The sequence below is a fragment of the Octodon degus genome, unplaced genomic scaffold (genome assembly GCF_000260255.1).
Source record: "Octodon degus isolate 3935 unplaced genomic scaffold, OctDeg1.0 scaffold00026, whole genome shotgun sequence".
Lineage (NCBI taxonomy): Eukaryota > Metazoa > Chordata > Mammalia > Rodentia > Octodontidae > Octodon > Octodon degus.
In genome coordinates, this window is record NW_004524602.1 from 12,567,972 (window position 1) to 12,589,627 (window position 21,656).

The window sequence follows — 21,656 nt, forward strand, 5'->3', positions numbered from 1 at the left end:
GCCCCCCTCCAATGAGAGTGTGCAGGCCTGTGAAAAGGCCTCTGAAGGCAGACCTAGGTCGACTTCCCTCCCAGCCTTGGCTCCTGCAGTCCCCACCCCTTTCTGAGCCCCGCTCCAATGAGAGTGTGCAGGCCTGGTGCAGTGATTCCGGCGCACACTGGAGGAGTTCTCCAAAACTCTGTGTCAGGAAAGTGAGGTGCCTCATGCAGACCTTCCTGCAGGTCTCAGCATCTGCTGGATGAGGGAGGGGTGCTGAAAATGAGCTGTGACGCCCACAGGCAAAACAGCAGAGTGTTCACAGTGGATTGTGAGGCTAAAGCAAAGAATAACACCAAATTCTGACGTAGATACAGAAACGTTCCACCCAAGGCACCAGTGGAAATGGCCGCTGTTCAGCAGCCACTTCGGGTGCTTTCTGGTCGCTGGTGCTGGTGGTAGCTAACGCCTGAGCCCCTCCCACATCGCGCACACACACGGGCGGGCTGGGAGGAGGAATGGCTCCCTCCTGTCCCTGCTGTGCTGCTCCGCTGGCTGGGCAGCCCCAGAGAAGCGGCCCTGTGGCTGTTGCCATGTGGCTCGCAGACTCTCCCGGTCCACACTGTGGGCTCCGTTGCACACTGTTTCCCGCATGTCTGCACTGGCGCTCAGTCCTCACGGGCCCTGGAACCCGGAGGCTTCTGGCTGCTCCTGAAGGGAGGGCACCTTTAAGAGGGAGCTGAGCAAGGGAGGGCAGGTCCTTTGTTAAAACTAATATTTAAATTTTTTCCTCACCGTATCATCTCATCACTAGAATGACAGATAGCTCGGAAGTGGTGGTTTTCGGGGAGTGACAGGAGCGCCATGCAGTCCTCCCTAGCAGTGGCCATTTCCGTCTGTCTTGTTGGACACAGATTTTGCATCCTGTGTCAGAAGCGCGTATTTTTTTACCTTCACAATCTCCTCAGCACCTTTGTGCCTATAGTTATCCTAGCTGTCATTTTAGGGGCCAAAAGTTTTAGCTGAGTGCTCCTCCCACATTCATGCTTTAGGCTGGCTACCACAGGGGTGCGGGCTCAGAGCACAGTGGGGACAGGCGACAGTGGCTCCCCAGCAGCTGCACCGCAGCTTCTCCCTCCCTGCCTGCCTGTGGGCTTCCCTGTGGCCGGCTTCGGGGTTGTGCCCTCCTGGTGGGTGTACTCTGTGCCAGGCATCATGCTGCCCTGCAAGTGCTTCACAGCAGTGGGCTCTGGGGAGGAAGAACTGTTGAGCAGAAGCCGTGAGGCCACAGGACAGCAGAGCACGTGCCCTTCCTGCCACGGCCTGACTGCTTCCGCGCGAGCTGAACATGAGGCCACTTCCATGGGTTCCCCTATGGAGCTGGCAGAAGGGCTGGCCTGTCCTGGGCTGGTGCTAATGGCAGCCCTGCACCCCAGTCACCGCTCTGGGTCTCTCCACAGCCTTACGACAGTCTGCCTACCTCACAGACCTGCTTCTTCCAGCTGCGGCTGCCCCCCTACTCTAGCCAGCTAGTCATGGCCGAGCGCCTGCGCTACGCCATCAACAACTGCCGCTCGATCGACATGGACAACTACATGCTCTCGAGGAACGTGGACAACGCCGAGGGCTCCGACACAGACTACTGAGCTGCGTGGCGCCCCCACGGCAGTCACATTCACTTGGAGTTGATGTTGATGTACTATCATGGTAACTACATAGATGCTCTAGGGACATAAACGACTTGATAAACAGTACCTTAGTTACTCTAAAGGTGACAGAAATTAGATGTTTTTATTTTTCTGTGATTGTACAAAAACAACAGCAAAGTGCTCTTGGTCAGGTTTTTCCCTCCATATTTTTGGTCACTTTTGATAAGTTTGCATGGAACCATTTTGGTGCATTTTTAGTTGGGAATGATACATTTTTGTAAACCCACCCAGTGAACACGGAATTGTACATTGTGTATAATTGTTCATTAGAAAGGACAGTTTTACATGAATATTCATATATTTATTTTGTTTTAATTTGAATTGCCTGTGCAGGGTTCCTTATGCAGAGAAATAAAGCAGATTCAGGAGTCAGAGCGTGGGTGGCTGCTCTGTTGGTTCCCGTGGCGAGGCACATGTGCTTCCCCAAGGGACAGCTTGGCCCTGGGCTGCTCTGCTCTACGGCTTTTACCACTCAGCATGTGCCCGAGCTCGTGGGGAGGCCCAGCCTCAGGCCTGCCTCACGCCTCGTGCAGGGACAGCGCCCTGGGCCAAAGGAGCACAGCCAGCACCACGTGGGCGCCCTACGTGAGAAGACCCAGGCAGACAGGCTGAAGAGGGCACGAACAGCGCGCTGCCTCTGCCAGGGCCGTGAGTGGCAGGCAGGAAGCACGGCTGTCCACTAGTAGGCACACGACGTCTCGCAGCAGAATGACCGTGAGGGTCGACTGTAGCTGTGCACCCTGCAGCACTGCTGGTGCGGAGCTGGGAAGGGCCACCATAAGGAGAGGGTCACTGAGAGCCACCCCATTTAGCAGGGACAAGGCTACAACCAGCCCCTTCTGCCCACCAAGTCGAGCCACACGCTGCTCCCAGTGGGCCTCATGGGCAAGGTCCTCACTGACAGCCAAATGCAGTGCCAGCCTCTTCCACAAGAAAAACAGCTTTGCAAGCCATTAATGTCATGTGACTTGGCCTTCCTGGTGAGGAGATAGTATATACTAACGCCGAGAACGATGGCATCTCTGTTCAGCACAAAAGGCTTCAGTGGGACTGGGTCTCGGAGGACCCAGCCTCGGAGATAAAGGGGGCTCAGCTCTGGGCAGCGGTGTCCACCACAGCAGCGCCCAAGGGCTCTGGGCCGGAAGCACTGGCTCCAGGGTGGGCAGGGGCTGCCGTGGCCCAGCACCAGGATGCAGTGTCTCTTCAGAGAGAGAGGTCTGAGTGCAGCTGGGTCACACGGGCAGGCGAGGCCCCTCAGGCCCACTGGGCTGCTTCCTAGTGACAAGCCACCCTTTATCCTGCTTGCTATGGGTATGCAGAGTGTTGTCTGATGCAACTGTGTGGCCTCTGAGGTGATTTCAGTCACCTCAGAAATAATGCCTCAGCCCCTGTGGCTCTACTCTTGGCCCCGTGGCTGCGTGGTCTGACCAGGAGCACGCGGCAGGCTGGCGCTGTGTGGTGTTTTCACATCTCATAGCTGGAAATGTGTTGCTACTTCTGCACGCTCCAGCCTTCCGAGGATCTGGGAAGGGGTAGGCGTGAATTCCAGCACAAAGGACTCAAGGGGCCTGGTGTGGGTCTCTTCCCCAGGTGTGGGCTCCAAGGGCCCCCAGTTATCTGCCAGTGTGGGGCTTTGTTCTGGCCTGCGTGTCACACCTCTGCCAGAGGAAGCCTTTGGCTGTGACCGCCGCTTGTAGCACAGTCACATCACAGCATGGGCTGCTAGTGGCCTGTCTCCAGGGGTCAGGCAAGCCTGCAGGCCACACTCCAGGCAGAGGCAGGGGAAGTATTAGGACTTGGGGCCTGCTCAGCCCTCTCCTGAGGCCCCCACCAGGGCCTGTGCATAACCTGGCCTCTCCCTGCACAACAAGCCCCAGCACCGCCCGCTTCTTGGGACCATGAGGCTTCTGACCTACACCCATGAACCTTCGGTGACGGCACCCTACCTTGATTCTGAGGCGTGGGACCTTGGCTGCCTTGGCCAAAACAGATTGAGAAGACTTGGCACTCGGGAGCTGGGGAAGGCTTGTGGCTGAAGGGAGAGGAGCAGTGCAGACCACCCAGGCTGTGTCTGGTGGCTCTGGGACACTGCCAGGCTGTGCCTGCCCTTCTCTGGAGGGACCTGTGTCCTCGATTTTTGACTTTGTGACCTGAACCCATAGACAGAAAAACAAACAACCCGTCTCTCTAGCTTGCTTCCCAGAGCTCGCTCATTGGGCCCCTTTTTAGCCCTCTGTGGCCTGAGGTTCCTTCATCCGCTCAGCTTTCCAGGCAGGGGTACATATACACCTCTAACTGTACCAGGAAGGTTTTGGGCCCATGTTGTTGAGGCTCAAAGACCCTAACTTGTCCGAAGCAAAGCTGCCGCCAGTTTTCTGTCTTCCCGCACCCAGGCCTGACTCCCATGAGGTCAGCCTGGCCCAGGTAAGAGCGGCGAAGGAGCCGCGGGAGGGCGCACCTGGTGCTGTGAACTGCGCCCACCTGGGGGCGCGCAAAGCCCCCGCCCCTGCCCGAGGCTTCCTAGAGCCCGAGAGGCAATGCTGGGCGCGGGCGTCAGCATGGCTTTGGTTCTGTGGACACTCATCTTGATACGCACGGCCCCCGGAGTTTAGAGCAAAGCTGCTGTGGACGATGCGGGCCCCCTCTGCGGGCTGGATTTTGTGAAGCGGCCTGCTTTCGAACGTTGCTGAGCCGGTAAGAACCTCACGGACTCTATCCTCTGGCTTCCACTGCACACAGATAAGGAAGCATGACCTTAGCCGGGGCTAAAAGTAGGGAGAAGCCGGTGGAGCTGAGGCCAGGATCCTGCTGTTCCCAAGCTAGACCACCAACACAGCAGACAGGACCTGCTGGGGGGCAGGCACACGGAGGTGAAGACAGCAAAGCCCGGCGGCGCTGGCGTCAGGGGCTCCGATTAGGTTTGCTGTGGCCCACCCCTCCCCACCAGCCCTGCACCTCGCTGCCTAAACTCCTGGCCCCGAGATCACAAGGCCTCATTTTCCGTGCTGTTTCCCATCTGGGCAAATTGGAAACAGCTCGCCTTCCAAGGAAGAAACACCTGGCCGGGACGGAGGGGCTCGTCGCGGGTTGCCCCTGTACCTGCGACCAGGGGCTAGGTCGTGGGGAGGTTTTCCCGAAGGTGGGACGTTGAGGCCACGCGCGTGCCCCAGGCCAGCAGTTACACTTGACTATCCGGGGGTTAGGGGCTCTCTTATCAAAAGACTTGAACGGGTTCACTGCTCTTATTTTTACATCCCCCTGTGCCCACCCATGTTTGCCTTCTCCGGGACGGGTAGGAAACACGGGAGGCTGCACTCGGACTTGTGGACCGGGCGGCGCCGGCACCCCACGGTGGCTGCAAGCTGGTGTGTCCGTCGCGTGCCCCGGGACCGTGGGCGCACGCGGAGCCGACGGAAAGGGTCGGGGTGGTAGCGAGAACCACACGAGAATCGTGAGCACCCGGTCCTTTACTCGCGTTTTCTTCCGCGTAAAAGCTCGCCGCGCGAGGCAGGCACAATCACAGTAGCGCAGACGAAGCCGGAGTCGCGCGCCCCGAGGGCTCGGGCTTAGCGCCACCGCGGCGTGCACAGGCCGGCGGGCGCGCGCGGGAGCCGGTCGGGAATCATGGCCGCGCTGTGCTCGGCGCGCAGGGCCAGGCGGGGGCGGGCGGCGCGCAGGCGGCGCAGGCCCGCGGCGCTCACGTTGCGGCAGAAGTCGACGTGCAGCGTCTGCAGCGCGCGCCCGTGCGCGGCCACGGCGACCAGAGTGCGGTTGGTGACTCGCGCGCAGTTCTCCAGGCGCAGCGTGCGCAGGCGCGGACAGCAGCGAAGCAGGCGCGCCAGGCAGTCGTCGGTGACGTGGCCACAGCCCGACAGCGTGACGGATGTCAAGTTGGGGCACCTACGGGGAGAGCGCGGTGATCTGGCCGCCCTGAGGAGCAGTTCCCTGCTCTCTGCCCCTACACCTGCGTCCCCATCTGTGGGGCTTGGCAGCCCTGCCTGGCAGCCCTGCCTGGCCCCCACCGGGGTTGGGGAGGTGCGGTTCCTGGAGGCACAACACCCGCCTCCGGCCCCCTCTGGGGGCGTGGGGCCTGGTGACCGCTTGGCCAGAGCGGTTTCCTAGGTTTCAGCCCGGCTGGCTTGCGTGGTTAGTGGCTCCTCTGAGACACCAGGCTGGAGAGATCCCGAACCCAGGGCCGCCAGATGCAGGTGGCGGACAGTGAGAGACACTCAGGTAGCTGGCATCTTAAGCAGTTAGATTTGATTTGCAGAGTGACCTTGCCCCTGACCTTTGCGGGGTCTGTAGGGCGGAGCCTGCAGCAAGGCCTCCTGGGCCTGGACTGAATGAGGTCGCAGCCGCTCAGCCTCGTGAGGCCTTGACTGCACCTGGCTAGGGAAGGGCGGGCGGCAGGGAGGGAGGAGCTCAGACACAGGCTCCCTGCTCCCCCTTCCCCTCGCTCGCACGCCTTCCCTAGCGCATTGCCCCTCTGCTCGCCAGTTTATGTGAATGGAGACGTGCCCCAGAGCTCTGGTGGCTTGTCTGCCACCTTGTTCCGTTGGTGGTGATGGACGGGGGACTGAATCCAAGGTCTCTGCACTGATCCGTCTCTAGCCCTCACCCTTTCATATTTTTAGACAGGGCCTTGCGGGATCAGTGAATTGCCTAGAGTGAGCTCAGACTTGCAGTGCTCCTGATGAGTTAATTATCCGAATCTGTCTGGGCCATTTCATCTGTCCAGGTCGGGAATGGTTACCTCCAGAGTAGTTATGACATTAAGGCCGGAGGAACCAAGAGAGCCCCACCCCATCCCCGCCCCAGCGTCAGTTTCTGCTCTGGACCTATGATGCTCCTGCTCTGAGTTAAGAGCCCTCCCATTTGAGCCTTGGCCACTGAGCTAAGGCTCAGCCGCTGCTCCTGCAGAAGTGTCTTGTCCTCCCTAATTTCCGTCGTGGCTTCCCACCTCGCCTGCTGGGGGAAGCAACCCTGATTCTTTTAGTTAGGATGGGCTGGCTCCTTCAGTCTGAACTCAGCGACCCTCCGAAATGGTCAGGCCTAGTCTTGGCCCAGCCCTAAGGAGGAAGAACAAACCAGCAAAACTCCGCTGTTTCCTCCGGCTCCTGTCACGGCCAGACCAGCAAACAGCAGCTGTTAAATTGGGCACCCGAGGTCCCCACAGCAGCAGAGCTGGTGCCTGCTGTGACCACAGAGACAGCCGGCCTGAGGGCTTGCCCATAGGGTGAGGTAGATTGCTGCATGGGGGAGCAGTGAAAAGCAGGTCCAGCTGGACGGGTCTACCCAGTACTCAGCGCTGCCGGGGAGCGCAGCTGTCCACAGGGCAGGGACAGCTGGTGCCCCGGCTCCAGGACTGAGGCTGGGAGAAGGGTCAGCAGTGTTTTCTCTGAAAGATTTTACCCATGTCCTGGTTGCTGCAGTTTGCAGGACCTGGCCATCTGCCTCTGACCACGTCTGAGGCATCCTGAGCCATCTTGGTCCCGTAGTTTGTGCTTCCGTGCCCCCGCCCAACCCCGGCCTTCGAGGCAAGGCGGCCTACCTGTCGCACACCTGGAGGAGAAAATCACTGACCAGGCTCTCATGCCGGCTGCAGAGGCTCCTCTGGAGGGCGCTCTTGAGCCAGTCCTCGACACTGCACACCTGCACGCGGCTGGAGTGCCAGCAGATGGACAGGCTGCGCAGCGCCGGACCCAGCCGGAAGTTGTCCTTCTTCAGCTCGGCCAGGGAGCGGAAGTGCAGCAGGGGCCAGAGCGCAGGGTCTTCAAACACGGCATGGAGCTGGGTGCAGGTCCCGGCCAGGCTCCTCCTGCTGTCCTTGTCCAGGAAGGAGAAGAGGTGCAGCAGGCACTCGTGGTTGAGCTGGGTGATGTGCATGCTGAGCGCACCCAACGGCCGACCCGCCCGTGTGCTCCCGGCCCAGCCAGTGGACATATATGGTTGAGGAATGGTGTTTATTTTTGGCCAACAACTGGTGCTGAAGGAGGGACACAGAACGCCAGGCTCTAGACAGCCGTGCAGCGGTCTGCGCTGGGGCTCCTGTGCAGAGGGCCTCAAGGCCTGTCTGGCGGGGAAGCCGGGCTTCCTTAAAAGGTCTGCCTGCAGCCGGTCCGCTCTGGGCATCGCCGGCGTAGCCCACTGCCATCCACGCGCGAAGCTGTTGCCTTGACCTCTCAGACTGCCCCGGTTTTCCCTGTAGCAGCTTCCAGAAAGCGTGCAGCTTATCTTTCCGAGGCCTTCCTGTGTATTCGCCTGTGTTACACGTGTACTTTGTTGGCCTCGACTTTCCCCTGCGGCAGGATGGGCAAGGGCACGTAGTGCCCGAGGGGTCCGGGGTGCCCTCCAGTCCCTCCAGGAGAAGCCCGGGCCCCCCACCCTCTCGCAGACACCTCACTAGGCAGGTGAGGTGTCCCAGAGGTGTCACTGCGGGCTCTCTGGTGCAAACCCTGAGGCCACCAACCCGGTGACTGTGTCCCTGGGTCTGCCATGAACATCTACCTCTGGCCGTGGTTTCACTGGGGGACCGTGAGCCGGGCAGTCGGCTCTGAGGCCTGGATTGAAAGTCTTGTTTTCTGGTGGAGTGACATCTTGAGGTGGCCGCTCTGGGGTGGAAAGGAGCGGTGCGTCCTCCTTAACCTTGAGGCAGCTTGCCAGGGGCCTGTAGGGGGCGCTTTGTCTTAGAACTCAAAGGACAGAGCCAAGCGCTCTGAGCTGTCCCACTGCAGGGCACGGCCTGGTCCCCAGGAGGACAGCAAAGCTCTGTGTGACCTCGTCCCTCCGATGCCGTTGAGAGTGGCAGGAAGTGACCGGGAGCGACCCTGAGGCACGAGCCTTGGCCCCGTCTCAGCCGCTCTGTAGGCAGCACCTGGGCCTTAGGCTCTTGGCTCCCGGGGAAAGGCTTCCAATGGCCATGCGTCAGGGCGCGGGACCACTGCAGCCCCTGCCACCTGCCCCGCGCTGCCCGAGGGTGGCTGCAGAGGTCACAGCGGGGGCTGGAGCAGCATTGCGGGCTTGGCTCCCTGGGAGTTCAGAAACATACGAGGTAGGAGAAGGGACCTGGGATGAGATGACACTGACCCCGGGGCGGGTCAGGCAGGGCGCGCAGAAAGGGCCGGGCCTCGGGAAGGTCGGTTCCTTGCCAGAGACGAGCCAGCGACCTCCAGGAGCCTGTCCAGGGTGTGCAGGAGTCACCGCGGAGCGCACCCCTCAGAACAGACTGCCATTCCCTGTGGGGCGGGAGACCCAGGCCCAGGAGTTCCGCTGGTTTCATTCTATGACATTCGTCACCACCGTACACTGAGAGGAACACAGCGGATACGCAAAGGTTTTTCTGCCACGGAGAGATTTGTGTCACCGTAAACAGCTTCAACTCTTGCCTTTGTGGGAGGTCTTGGGGAGTCACCGTGCCCCACAGAGCGCAAAGTGGGGGAACACAGCTGTGAGATGGTTCTGCAGCTAGAGACTGAAAGCAAGCAGGCACATTTACCGCAGCGTCGGGGGCGCGAGCCCCGGCCCGGCTCGTCTTCCTCACGCAGCTCACACTGTGGCCCAAGCAAAGGTAAGCAACCAAATCGCTACAGAATCCGCGTGTGCTGTACTCCCAGGACTCGGGAGGCTGAGGCGGGATTCACGGCTAGCATGAGCGCAGGACCAGCCTGAACTATACAGCAAGATCCCGTTGCAAAAAAAAAAAAAGCAAGCTGCAGAAATGTGTTCCTCTTTGGCATGTCTGAAGACTGCTTTTCCCGACAAAGCAGGCCAGTCTGCAGTGAGGTCCCCTTAGTAAAAAAAAAAAGACAGCCTCAACTCCACCAGTCGCCCATCCAAAGGCCAGAGACCCGCGTGTGAATGCTGGCAGGTGCAGCCATCCGCCCTCCCAGCAAGGCGCGAGGCCGCGGGGGCGGAGGGGCCACGGTCGGGGTCGGTTAGGTTTGCTAACATCCCTGTGCATGAGACCGGATCATGGGAAACCCACACCTCCTACTTCGTGTTCTTCAGAGCCCGGGGGTGAGCTACAGGAGCCCAGCGTGGCACAGCGCCCTTCCCTGGAGCGAGGGCTCCAAGCCGCGCTGGCCAGGAGCGTCTGAACGCCACGACCGCTCCGCCCTGAGCGTGCCGAGCACCGGAGACGCGGCCAGTGGGACTGGAGAACTGGGCACAGGCGGCCACCTTATCAGAGGTGGCAAAGGTGGCGGCTGCCGCGGGTCCCTTCCACATTCCACCACTTACCCAGTAGATGCGCTGCCCAAAGAAAAGGCGGGACTTGTGAGCTGCCTCTGCACCTGCTGCGGAGTCATTAAAAAAACAGATAAAACAAGATGACAAGAAGTCTGCTTGCCTGGCTCACTGGAGATACGGGACAAGGACAGCACAGGCTGCCGCTGCTCTGCACTGCTTGTAGGTAAGGTCGCCGCCACCCCCACCCTGAGAGGAAGGGTTTTCTGGGATGCTGGCGAGAATCACAGCTGCCTTCAAATCTGGGTCCAAATCTCAATTTTAGTTAAATCCGAGTACTGCTCAGAGCTGTTCTTGCCAGGGATGTTAGCAAGCCAGTTGCTGGGTTCCAAAACATAAACTGCCTGTGGAAGTGAGAATATTTTTAACTTGCTGTACTCTTGGGACAAACCGAAGACAGCTGTTAGTCCACAGACACCAGAGTGACGTGGAGGTGACAGCATGCAGGGTCACAGCTCAACCTGCCTAGCCCCGAGGAAGCGGGGCTCAGTGACGCTGAAGGACGAGGACCCGGCGAGCTAGGGCCTCCAGGGACACCAGGCCGCGCTGCTGAGCCTCGGGACTTGGTGAACACCGCATCTTGGCCCGGCTTCTCTTACCATCTACCCGCGAAGTACAAAACCACTCCCGAGTTGGCTGACGCCCCTGGAACAGTGACTCTAGGATTGGCAGTGCAGGTCACAACTGAACCGCAAGTTTATTGTTAGTGCTGATGAAGAGCTGCGCTGCCCTCGCCCCTGTACAGCCCATGGGCACCGAGGGCACCAGGCAACCTCCCGGCACCACCCTGTGCGCTGCGACCTGGGTGGGGAGCCACCCGGGTGTGGGCACAGAGGCAGCCCTGGACCCCTGCACACCCCGGAGCGCCCCTCACTTTCAGCGCGTGAGTAACGAAAGCATGGATGTAAATGGGCCTCTGTGAGAGCTGAAAACATTAATACAAAAGTCAAATAGAACTAAGTTCTTGAAACTACATATAAAAACTGAATTATTACAACTAAAGCAGCAAATCAAAACATCTGCTGAGGTTTTCTGGTAGAACAACAACAAAAAATTAGTTGGTGCCCATGTTCAGTAAGTCACTACCATCAACAACACTAAGTCCAGAGCCGGAAACTGAAAGTGCACGATGAAATTAAATCTTGGATCAAGTATTTATGGAAAATTGGAAATGTCTGTCCGGTAGGGTTGATGAATAATGATTTAGAGAGGTATTAAAGTTTGTCTGATCCGGCTTTGGCCTGGCGCTCCACGTAGAAAAGGATGTAGGCCTTCGCCTTCCCCACGGTCTCCTCGTCCGTCAGCGTCACAGTGCTGTCATTGAAGTGGAACCAGCGGCCCTCGTGCCCTGCGTAGGCGGTGTAATGCCCAGAGCCGACCCTGTGGAGAAAGCCAGCGGTCAGAGGCAGCGACTGCAGGAGTCATGGACGATCCAGGCAACTTCCATCTGTGGAACATTCCAGCATGCACTGTGATTAAAGAACAAATTCTGGACAGTGATGCCACACCTTGTGGAGCACTGGCTGACACGAGCAGCCTGCCGCGGCGTGTGTGCCTTGGACTCACTGCCACTCTCCTAGAGGCTTGGCTCTCGCCAGGTGACTAAGTGCCCGCTGCCCTCCAACCCCACCAGAGAGAAGAGAGATGCTGGAGATGGCAAACAGGAAAGGACTGGCAACTGATGAGGAGCGGGATTTTCTAGAACCCACAAAGCACATGGCACAGGGTTAGTGGAAGAGCCAAACACAGCTATGTCACATAGCTCAGGGATATGGGAACGCAGTACATATTTCCTACCACAATCTGCATTGGGAGAGGGACACGGGGACCCTGAGCTTAAACTAGTTGGCCTCCATGGAAACAGGTCCTAGGTGCTTGGGGCAAGAATGCTGACATGGTACCCAGAGCCCACCCTCCTGTCAAGAGTGAGGGGGCCGGCCAGATAGCTCAGTAGATTAAAGCGCCTGCTTAGGCAGATGCAGGGGTGGGGAGTTCGATTCCCGGTGTGCTGTGCCAGCCCCACCTCCGGGGGGCGCTGAGATGGCGAATGACACTGGATGTGGTGGCGCTGCGCACCTATAATCCCAGTGCTTGGGAGGCTGAAAAACAGGACGGCTCACTACAAGTCCCATCTGGTCTCTGGCCCACAGCAGGAATCTTTTCCCTCACACTTGGTGGCCACTGTTCCCTCTGGGGTTACAGAGGGCAGGGCTGACGTGAATAAAACCTCAGCCCACCTGGCCACTGTACACAGTACAGTGTAGTGAGACCCTGTACTAAATACATAAAGGGCGAGGTGGGTGGGCGAGGGGCCTTTATGGTTGATAGAAAAGCCCTTGTTTACCAGTAAAGGTCAGCCTTCCCCTTCCACTAAAATGGTGCCTCAGTTCATGAACAAGAGCATCTGGCAAAATGTTTTTATTTGCAAACTGTATATCAGGTTTTGGATGTGACCATGGCCGTGATTTTTCCAATCATGAAACAAATTAAGTTTGTAAGCCACGGTGTCACTGTATTCTGATTCTAAATAAGCGATCAAAAAGCAGGTTCTTGAGGAGAAAGCAATAGCACGAATGACAACTGCTCGGGAGGACAAATAAAGCAGCTAACTGGAGAATTTCATGCAGAAAACCAAGCAGAACCCTTAACCCTTCCAGTTAATAGCAATGGTTTCAAAATACTGGTAACGTAAAATTAGTAGGAAAAGACTGTGGTGGCCTTTATATGGTTCAGGGAAGCTGGGGAGCCTAGGCTGACGGGGAGGAGGCCTGGGGCTTGGTCCCCAGCACCACAAAGGAGGGGTGGGTGGAGCAAATTCGTGCTCAGCTTGGATATGAGGAGCTGCTCTGGGAAATGCACTCAATTTGCTGGATTCCAGGAGAGAAAAACGGAGAATACAAATTTCTGTCAGCTGAAGACTCCAAGCTGCAAGTGCCTGTACCAGCTACCAAGCAGAGATACTCTGTGCGCAAAGTTAGAGGGGACTGCAGACTTCCAGAAAAAATCAAGGATGCCTGTGAACAAGTGACAGTCGGCCATGTCAGCCCTGCCCTCTGAAACCCCACAGGGAACAGTGTCCCCCAAGTGTGAGGGAAAAGATTCCTGCTGTGGGTGTGGGCGGAGGCCCCGCCACAGGCCCGAAGCCCCCTGCACCTAGCATGGACTTGCAGGGAAAGTCGTGGACAAGGTATCAAGGCGTCTCAAAAGTGACAACAGGAGTAGGCTATTTTAAATACTGCTCTATTTGTCGCCTATCTAAATCTCAGCTAGTGGGGGCCTGCCCCTTAGCTCAGCTTTTTAAGTGGCTGCTTCAACAAAGCAGTCAGGCTCAGGTTGCTGTGGTTCGAGCCCCACAACTCAAGCCAGCCAAACCTGCCCTGAAGGCATTCGGAGCAAAAAAAAAAAAAAAAAAAAAAAAAAAACAATTATCGGGTGAAGTAAGAAAGAATAAATACAAAGGATTTTGCATGCACTCTCAAGGTCCTGAGTTCAATCCCCGGTCAAGAAAAAAAAAAAAAAAAAACCAGAAAACCAAATCTCAGCTGGCGAGGAAGATAACCCTGGGGTAAGAGAACTCGGGGTACTGTGGCCAGGTGGGCTGGCTACTCCCCGCGGAGCACACGTGAGCTGCGTGTGGCTTTGCGCGGGCGCCTTCTCTGCTGCTGCCACGTCCTCCTAGAAACACTTCATCTGCTTTAATGGATCCAAGTCCATTTCTCGGGCGCGTAGGGAGAATGTGGACTGTGGCGCTGGGCTTCCGATCTCGAGCTCGGGGTACTCACCCGGAGCCATGGTGCACCACCACCGCCGCAAGGTCGTACAGGCAGCTCTCGGGGCCACTGTTCTCGGGCTACGGAACAACCCCAAGGCGGCCCCAGAAGTGGATCAGGAGCAGAGGCCAACGGCATGAGCGTCACCTGCCGCCGTGGCCTCCACCCGCTGTGCTGAGACGTGGCCGCTGCGCTTACCTCGAGTAAGTAGCATTTCATGTCCAGGCCTCTCAGGGGGAACTCTACGTAGGTGTCCACTTTGTTTCTTAAGTATGCTGTCCAGTGAAACCTCTTCAGATGTAAGCACAGCACCTGATGGCAGACGGGATGGAGGCCGAGCGAGCACCTCACGTGCCCAGCACCACGCGGCAGGCAGCGCGCAGGTGTTGTCCTGGGGGTGCTGCTGCAGCCGCACACGCCTCCCGGGGCTCCCCGGGGCTGCGCCCGCCCTGAACACCCTGGAGCCCCGAGCAGCTCACGGCTGCTCTCCACTTAGAAAGTTACCTTTTCTCATCAGTGGGCCCTTCCTTTGAAACTGCACCCTCATTTGAAAGGCAGCCCTTACCTTGGGCAGTTTCTGAATCCAGAACTTTTTTGTGGACTTCTGCTTCTTTCTGCACTTGTGGCACATGTACAACTCTGTCTCGTCGAGTTCTTCTAAGTCAGTGAAACTGCGAAGACAGTCTGAAACCGAAGGGATTTGGGCTGCGTGAGCAGACGGCGCTGCCAAGCAGCCTGAGCTGAGCAGAGGCCCGCCCTGCCTCGGGGGCAAGCCAGGGACAGAATACCGCTGCCTGGAAGAGCCCCGCAGAGCCCCGCAGGACAGCAAACCGCCCTCAGGGCACCCGGCCTCGGGCAATGGGGAGACCTGGCTGGCTTTGCTGCAGTTACTGAGAGAACACTCCTGGTGAGAGCCCGGCTCCACGAGCCCTGGCTCCTCTGTGCAGGAAGGAGGCTGGAGCCCAGGCTCTGCAACGGGCCAGGTGGGGCTCTCGCACTAAGCTACGTGCCCAGCCCGCGCTTCTCTCAATGTGCGACGCTACAGAGAAAACCCCAGGCTTATAAAAAAATGAAGGTCAAATCTGGACCAATCATTTCCACAGTCATAACATTTAGACATAAACTAGATTAGGTAAAGCTGATCACCTAACCTCCCGCCAACCCTTGCTCCAGACTACACACTGTAAACCACAGCCACACCATGTTGTGTGGTGTTGTCTGTGGACTGCACTGTGTGACCTGGGGCATGGTAAGCCACTCCTGAGCCAGGACAGCCAGCTACTGGCTTTGTAAATAAAGCTGTGGCAAATGAGCAGGGGCTGTGTGGGATCTGTGCACGGTGGTTTCTCTCCAGGCCTCTCAGGTTGTGCCCCTGAGTTGGGCAACAGCAGAGCTTTTCTCTTCCCATTTCTTTCATTTGTAGCAACCCCCAGGGCTGCAGCCGGAGCGGCTCAGAGCTGGAGCCAGGTAAAATTCCTTCCCGCCGAGGAGCGCTGGGCAATGCCTGCCTCCTTAGGGCCAGAGGGCCAGAGACTGCAGGCGGTTCCCTTGGTCCTCACGGCTGTGGGAATCCGCAATTGCCTGGCCCCACGCCGGGCTCAGGGCAGCTCCGCAGGACCTTGGGCTCCTCATCCTTTGTACTCCTAAAGCTGTCTAAATTTAGACGACAGGTCACTTCTGAAGGCAAATTCGTGTTGCAGCATCTTGGGCACTTCTGGAGGGAGTTTCTTTTCCAAAGGTGCAGAATTCTGGTTTCTTATCTACTTAGGTTGGAGGCCTGCAGGGACCCGAAATTCTGCAGCAGAGAGGACACGCCGTATCTGCTCAGACAGTGCAGGGGCACTGTCCACCGTTAGCCCCCAGATAGGCGACGCCCCCCCCCACGGAGCCAGGCCGGCGGGGGCAAGGGGTTCTTGTGGTGCCGCTGCACCGGTCGCTGGGGTTTTCCCAGCTGGCTCACCTCCATACACAGCTACACAGCTGCTGCTCTGGCTCCCGTGGAAAAGCGGTGAGTGTGGGCGCTGCTAGCAGAGTGAGCCTCTAAGAACTGGAATTAGTTTTATTTTTAGGGCCTGGGGACTGATGCTGGAGCCTCTGCACTGAGCTCCATCAGCTCAGCCCTATTTTATTTTTTATTTTGAGACAGGGTCTCACTAGGTCACCCAGGCTGGGCTCAGTCCCATGGTGCCGGGGCCAAGGTGTGTGGTAGCACCCCCTGCTAATTACATTTAGGTGTCTCACAGAATTCGGCTCAGAGCCAGTAGGTCAATTCTTCTCCTCGCAAACCCCCCGTTTTGTTGATCTTTTGTACTTACTTTAAACTTTATTTGTGCTCTGATCTTTATTCGCTCATTTTGGGTATGGTCCGTTCCTGGTTTTGTAAATCCTTGAGGTATATCAGCTTGTGCATTTGATATATTTTATTTTTTGGCAGAACTGGGGATTGAACTCAGGCGCTTGTGCTTGCCAGGACAGCGCTTATTCCACTGAGCCATCTTCCTGGCCCCTATTTTATTTTTTTAAATATTAATATAAGCTTTCCTCAAGACTCCTTCTGTTCTGATTTACTGTACTGTTTTTTATTGATTTCCCTTTTAAGTTTTTCAGTTATCCACTGGTCATTTAGGAGCATGTTGTTCAACTTCTGTACACTATATTTGTACATTTTCCATTCTTACTCATCTTGAATTTGACTTATTCCACCATGGCCTGAGAAGATACATTATACAGTTTGTTTTTAATTTACTGAGACTCAAGACTGTGGCCCATTACATGATCCACCTGGAGAACGGATGTGTGCTGGTGAGTGTCTGCTAAGTCTCAACAGCTTGCTTCATTTTATTCTACCTGACTTCAAAAGAACTGTCCTACAGTTCACAGATTCGCTCTTTTGCTGCTGCTTCTTCTGTGTTCTGGAAACTCTCCACTGAGTTCGAAGGCTCCTGGTCGGTGAAGGTGTTATTTCTCTGTACTGTCAATCTGTATTCTTATACATCTTGCTGAATTTCCTTAAGAATCATTATTTAAAAATTTTTTCAAGCATTTCATAATTTCCTTCACAGCATTTCTAGAGAGCCAGTACTTTCCTCAGGAAGGATGTTTCCTGCCGTGCCTGCACTCCTGTGTGCACACCTGGCACAGCAGCTGCTTTTCTCAATTTTGTGGAGTTGCTTTGGTAGGAAGTCTTCTCTACTGCAGCTAGGATACAGAGTGAAAACTGGGCAGGTTCTCTGGTGACAGAGCTCAAAGCACCACCTCTGCGTGGTCTCTTCAGCTCTGCTTGATCTCAGCAGTGCCCGACTCGGCACAGGACTTGGGCTGCCAACAGTTCGTGTCCTCTGGTCCCACAGTGCTGCAGTCAGGTGTCACTGGGCTTGCTGCCCCCAGGACTGCCAGGAAAAGCACAGATGCCAGCCATGGGACATGAAGGAGACCTTTCCTGGGACCCCAGGATGAATGTGTGAGATGCCTCTACTTTCGGCACCAGCAGCACATAGTTCAGAGCCACAGGACAGTATGTGACCATCCCTAGGTCCCCAGGATTGCGCACAGCTGGAGCTGGGGTCCATGGCTTTCAGTGCTGTTGGCTGCTCTCATGGAGGCCTGGGACCCAGACCGTACCTTGTCTAGGGCCCAAGAGACAAGTGCTGCTATGGTGGCTTTTGGCACCAACTTCCGTAGCCTCCAGTCCAAGGGCTGAGGAGAAGACTGTCCCCTGGGCCTGTGCAAGTAGCATTTGGGTATGTGACATTGAAATCCAAACTCCTCGAGGTGTGCAACCCTTCCCGTGGTCCGGGGACTACAGGATATAGGTGTGAATGTTCCTGGTCCCACAAGACACTGGGAGCCACAGTCCTAGAGCTGCAGGACAGCACAGGTGGCAAGAGGCTTGGGTGTCACTGGCTTGTTGGTCTAGCAGTGCCAGGGCTGGGAGGGGTCTGCCCGTGTCTTGTGCACGTGACGCAGGCAGAACTGACCCAGTGCTCCTCGCCCCACCCGGGCCCTGCTCTGTGGGTGGGATGAGGTTCCTCCCCGCTTCCACCTGGGAAAAGGCTCTGGGTGCAGTCTGCTTTGCCCTCTGAGAAGGTGGCCTTTCTCACTCTGCCTGCTGCTAGCTTCCCGCCACATGGCTCCAGAATCAGCATGGGTTCTTCCTTGTGGTCCTTGTTCTCTATGGCAGACCTGCAGGCTGGGTGCCTCTATTCAGCCATCCTGAATCCTCTCCCTTAGGTTTTAAATGAGCTCTTTTTCTTTGATTAAACTAGCTAATACTCATCCAGGAAAAAAAAAAATAGTATAAAGCCCCCGAAGTACCTGTGAATTTTAATGGTCTTGAAATCAAAAGCAGATCTTGGGCTTAATCATCAATTGATTTCTCTCTGAACTATTATTCATACAAAAGCACATACCTGACCTCATAATGTACAAAACCTTGCTAAGTGTGCTTACTTAGTATCTTAGACTCTAGAAGTACTTATGCATAAAATCAATACTGTTTCATTTGTTTAAGAAAATTTTTGTTACAAATTTTCACTTTTGAGCCCCATGTTGACAAGAAAAAGGTAAGAAATACCTTCACCTCTTGAGGCAGACATTCTTAAATGGAATTCTGGGGGTAGGAAAAAATGCATTCTGGTCTGGCTTGTTAAATTACAACACATTAATTAAGGATACGAATCACATAGCTCATACTGATGGAGCTTACAAATCTATTCACCTTTTTAAAGGGAAAAAATGAATTCTAAACATTAATATCTTTACCTCGTAATGAACAAACTGGTCCATTTTCTTGGTTCTTAGAGCGCTTACTCCTGAACTGACTTGGGATATCTAATGAAAGGTCTGAAGAAATAAGAAAACAGCTGTTAAATGAGAGAATTTTCCCTTTCTGATGTAACTTTCCAAGGAACATTAAAATCATTCCCGAGACAGTAAAGCCCCCATGCCAAATGCACCTTACCTAAGAATGGATCAAACTTCCTGGACTCCGTCCCACAGATGAGGCAGTTGACCTCGTTCTGGAGAACACCTCCGAATATAGCAGTGACAACAGTGGACGCGCCATTTCTAAAGAGACCACCACATGAGAACACTGCAGTAATGATCACTTCTCTGACAATTAAAAGCCTAAAATACCATCAAATCCCCTATCAGTACCCCTACCGGGAAACAGGCATGTCCTTTACATTTGAAGTCACAGAAGTGTCAGAGCTGGGTAGACGGGTACTCAATACAAGGCCTAAGCTACTGGCCTCCCCTAGCCTGTCTTCTAGTCCCACCAGTTTATCCAGAAGTAACTTACTCCGGCCATCTGTGTGACACCCATCAGTCCTGCATATGATCGTGGGTGGCAAGATGACCCCTGCCTGAAATTCTCCTCAGAGAAGAACTGTTTTATATTGGAATCATTCTAAGGCCTTCATGGAACAGGAATCCTTGTGACTACTTGCCTGCGAATGTGAGGCAATAATGAAATCAGACACATAATCAGTTATTACTCCTCGAGAAATGCTAGTGTTACTGTGGACAAGCCTTCTCAAAAAGCTCACCTAAAACAATAATGTAAATCATTTTCTATGCCACCATAGAACAATGAGAAAGCCACAGCCTGGTGTCACAGCACTGCAGGTGCCTCGGTTCCAACCAATGCAAGTAATAGGACTGGGGCGCACACCCCAGGCCTGGTGCAAGGAGGAAGTGAGCTGGACGTGTGAGGTGCTTTCGGAAGAGTGCACATTGTGATCCTGCGCCTCATTCTCCGACAGTGGCACACGTGTCACAGCATGGACACACCACAGACCTTAGAGCAACACGCCCCCCATCAGGGCAGAGGCCACCCGGACAGCAGTTACAGATGCAGCCTCCATTCTGTGTGCTCCCCACTTACTGAACCCATCCTTACAGCAGCTTAGAAGGGTACCCCATTTGCACACAGGAAGCTGAGGCCCAAAAGCCACACCACTCCTCCTCTTAATCTAACCAAGATACTATCGTGGGCACTGGGGTGGCTTCCGCTGTTTGCTGTCTTCACAGCACGTCACAAGTGCTTGCCTGTGAGCCAGGAAGTGAGCCACTGCGGTGAAAGCACCACAGGAGGAAGGAGAGGAACCACCCTGAGAAACGCCATTTGGAAAAGTGACTCTCCTCCAGCGAAACGAAGATGCTTTTATCATCTTTAGAAGGGCTGTGTGGAAGATACACTGGGCTTAGTACATGGGCAGAACAGCAGCCACCTGGGAAAAGCAGGAACAAGTGACCAGTCCAGGTCTTAGGTTTATACCTGCACCATACAGAACATAACTAAAATAACTGAAATGGGGCCACAACTAACCTAAGCTGATGCTCATATTCAGAGCTGCCTTTCCTTAAGATGGCAGCTGCTTCCCTAAAAGGGAGGGCATTTAAACTCAGAGGAAGTCTTCCTTCATAATCACTTCTCAGAAGAGGTAATTTTGTCTGACACTTGCATAACACATTTAGACTTTTTTTTTGGGGGGGGGGGAGAACTGGGGATTGAACTCAGGTCTTTGCGCTTGCCAGGCAAGCACTTATTCTACTGAGCCATCTCCTCGGCCCTGTACAGATCACATTTAGATTGTGACTACTTAGGTTCATATACTGCTGAGACCTTTGACACTGATGCTAACACTTTTCTGTATGTTAAAAAGAACACTTTCCCATTCTTTCATAGCCACCAGTTTCAGTAGGGGTGGGAGAGTTTCTACCAGAAAAGACATCTTTTATAGGGGATGTCTTTCTAGTTTTAGAACATATCCTTAGATCCTGAGCTACTTCCTCCAGTACACTGAAGGAAATACAAGTAATATTAACATTTTTAACAACTGATGTTATATTTTTGTCTATTCCTAACTGAAAAAGTGGGGGCCTGCCCCTTAGCTCAGTTCTTTAAGTGGCTGCTTCAGCAAAGCAGTCAGGCTCAGGATACTGTGGTTCAATCCCCACAACTCAAGCCAGCCCTGAAGGCATTCAGAGCCAAAAAAAAAAAAAATCCTAACTGAAAGAGTTCCTAAATACTGCTTTTTAAAAAGTCATGAGAGAGAAAAAAAAAAAAAAGTCATGAGAGGATTTATGGACTGATGCAGAAAAGCCTGTCAGCATCAGACAACGTGACCCACGGGGTGTGGTGCGCCCTGGGCAGCACACAGTATCAACACGCCCTCTCCCATCACACAGTGCTCACCACAGACTGCCTGGACAGGGCCTAGTCCAATGTCCTTTATGAATGAATGTGCTCTGCTAAATACAAATACAAGTTTTCACTTCATACTAGTTTCAGTTTGGTGCTGATGGGAAAGCAATTTTACTGTCAAAAGCTGTACCCATTCCCTCCTGGAACCACAGCTGCTAGACCTAGCAGAGCATGCGCCCGAGGTGAACAGAGGACACAGGGCTGCCCTCCTCTGACGAGGCCAACTGAGCTGCGAGCCTGCACTGTCACTCAGAAGTGCTGCCCTGTCTAAGCCAGATCTATGGGCTGCCACGTGATACCACCCTGACCTGTACATATTACTCTCTCCTCTTTGAGAAGTTTGTCTTCTTATAAATTCCCTTCCTATACACATCAACACTCACCATTTTTCACAGTTTTGAGCAGAAGAAAACTTGACCAAAATCCAGTCTTAATATATCAGAAAATTATGCCTTCCTCAAAATAAATGCTCTAGCCCCAAATGATGTTTTGGGGAGGCCACGCAAAAGGTTTTGTTCATAGAGGCAAGAAAAAATCTGAAACTTGCAAATTCCTCAATTTCATTAATAAAAAAAAGCTTGAGGAAAATTCCCTGTATCTCAAGCTTCTGGTTCTAGTGAACATGTGTAATTACTCTGGTATAAAAATAAAGTTATGCCAGGGATGTAGCTCAGGGGTGAAGCACACGTGGTCCTGGGTACACGCCTCAGCCTGTAGCTCAGGGGTGCAGCACACGTGGTCCTGGGT

At 54.8% G+C, this 21,656-nt stretch overlaps 3 protein-coding genes across 13 annotated transcripts in view; 1 reads left to right on the top strand and 2 right to left on the bottom strand.

Annotated features, from left to right (window-relative positions):
- The window catches only part of Herc1 (HECT and RLD domain containing E3 ubiquitin protein ligase family member 1), a 205,579-nt gene extending 201,723 nt beyond the window's left edge, over window positions 1-3,856 (top strand). For all 9 annotated transcript variants that reach the window (XM_004628831.3, XM_023712424.1, XM_023712425.1 and 6 more), the window contains exon 78: window positions 1,437-3,856. In XM_004628831.3, coding sequence (XP_004628888.1) covers window positions 1,437-1,622 — 186 coding nt within the window. In that variant the 3' untranslated portion in view covers window positions 1,623-3,856. The remainder of the gene's footprint in view (window positions 1-1,436) is intronic.
- Window positions 3,857-4,053: 197 nt separating this feature from the next.
- Fbxl22 (F-box and leucine rich repeat protein 22) lies at window positions 4,054-8,006 on the bottom strand. Its single transcript, XM_004628949.3, has 2 exons — window positions 7,237-8,006; window positions 4,054-5,585 (listed from the first exon to the last, which is right to left on the bottom strand). Exons 1-2 carry the CDS (start codon window positions 7,815-7,817, stop codon window positions 5,252-5,254), a joined length of 915 nt encoding a protein of 304 aa, XP_004629006.2. The 5' UTR covers window positions 7,818-8,006; the 3' UTR covers window positions 4,054-5,251.
- Window positions 8,007-10,122: 2,116 nt separating this feature from the next.
- Usp3 (ubiquitin specific peptidase 3) overlaps window positions 10,123-21,656 on the bottom strand; it is a 93,632-nt gene continuing 82,098 nt past the window's right edge. Inside the window, exons 9-14 of one of the 3 annotated variants that reach the window (XM_023712433.1) lie at window positions 18,660-18,766; window positions 18,461-18,541; window positions 14,265-14,383; window positions 13,898-14,011; window positions 13,712-13,779; window positions 10,123-11,309 (exon numbers count right to left, since the gene is read on the bottom strand). In XM_023712433.1, coding sequence (XP_023568201.1) covers window positions 11,144-11,309; window positions 13,712-13,779; window positions 13,898-14,011; window positions 14,265-14,383; window positions 18,461-18,541; window positions 18,660-18,766 — 655 coding nt within the window. In that variant the 3' untranslated portion in view covers window positions 10,123-11,143. The remainder of the gene's footprint in view (window positions 11,310-13,711; window positions 13,780-13,897; window positions 14,012-14,264; window positions 14,384-18,460; window positions 18,542-18,659; window positions 18,767-21,656) is intronic. The other 2 variants (XM_023712432.1, XM_004628832.3) reach the window with 2 other exon arrangements.

Excerpts from the sequence above, each read along its gene's own strand:
- Fbxl22 (XM_004628949.3), bottom strand. The coding sequence starts at position 7,817 with ATGCCCAGAGCGGACCGGCTGCAGGCAGACCTTTTAAGGAAGCCCGGC. Across the intron at positions 5,586-7,236 it reads CTCCTCCAGGTGTGCGACAG|GTGCCCCAACTTGACATCCG; the intron begins GTAGGCCGCCTT and ends CTCTCCCCGTAG.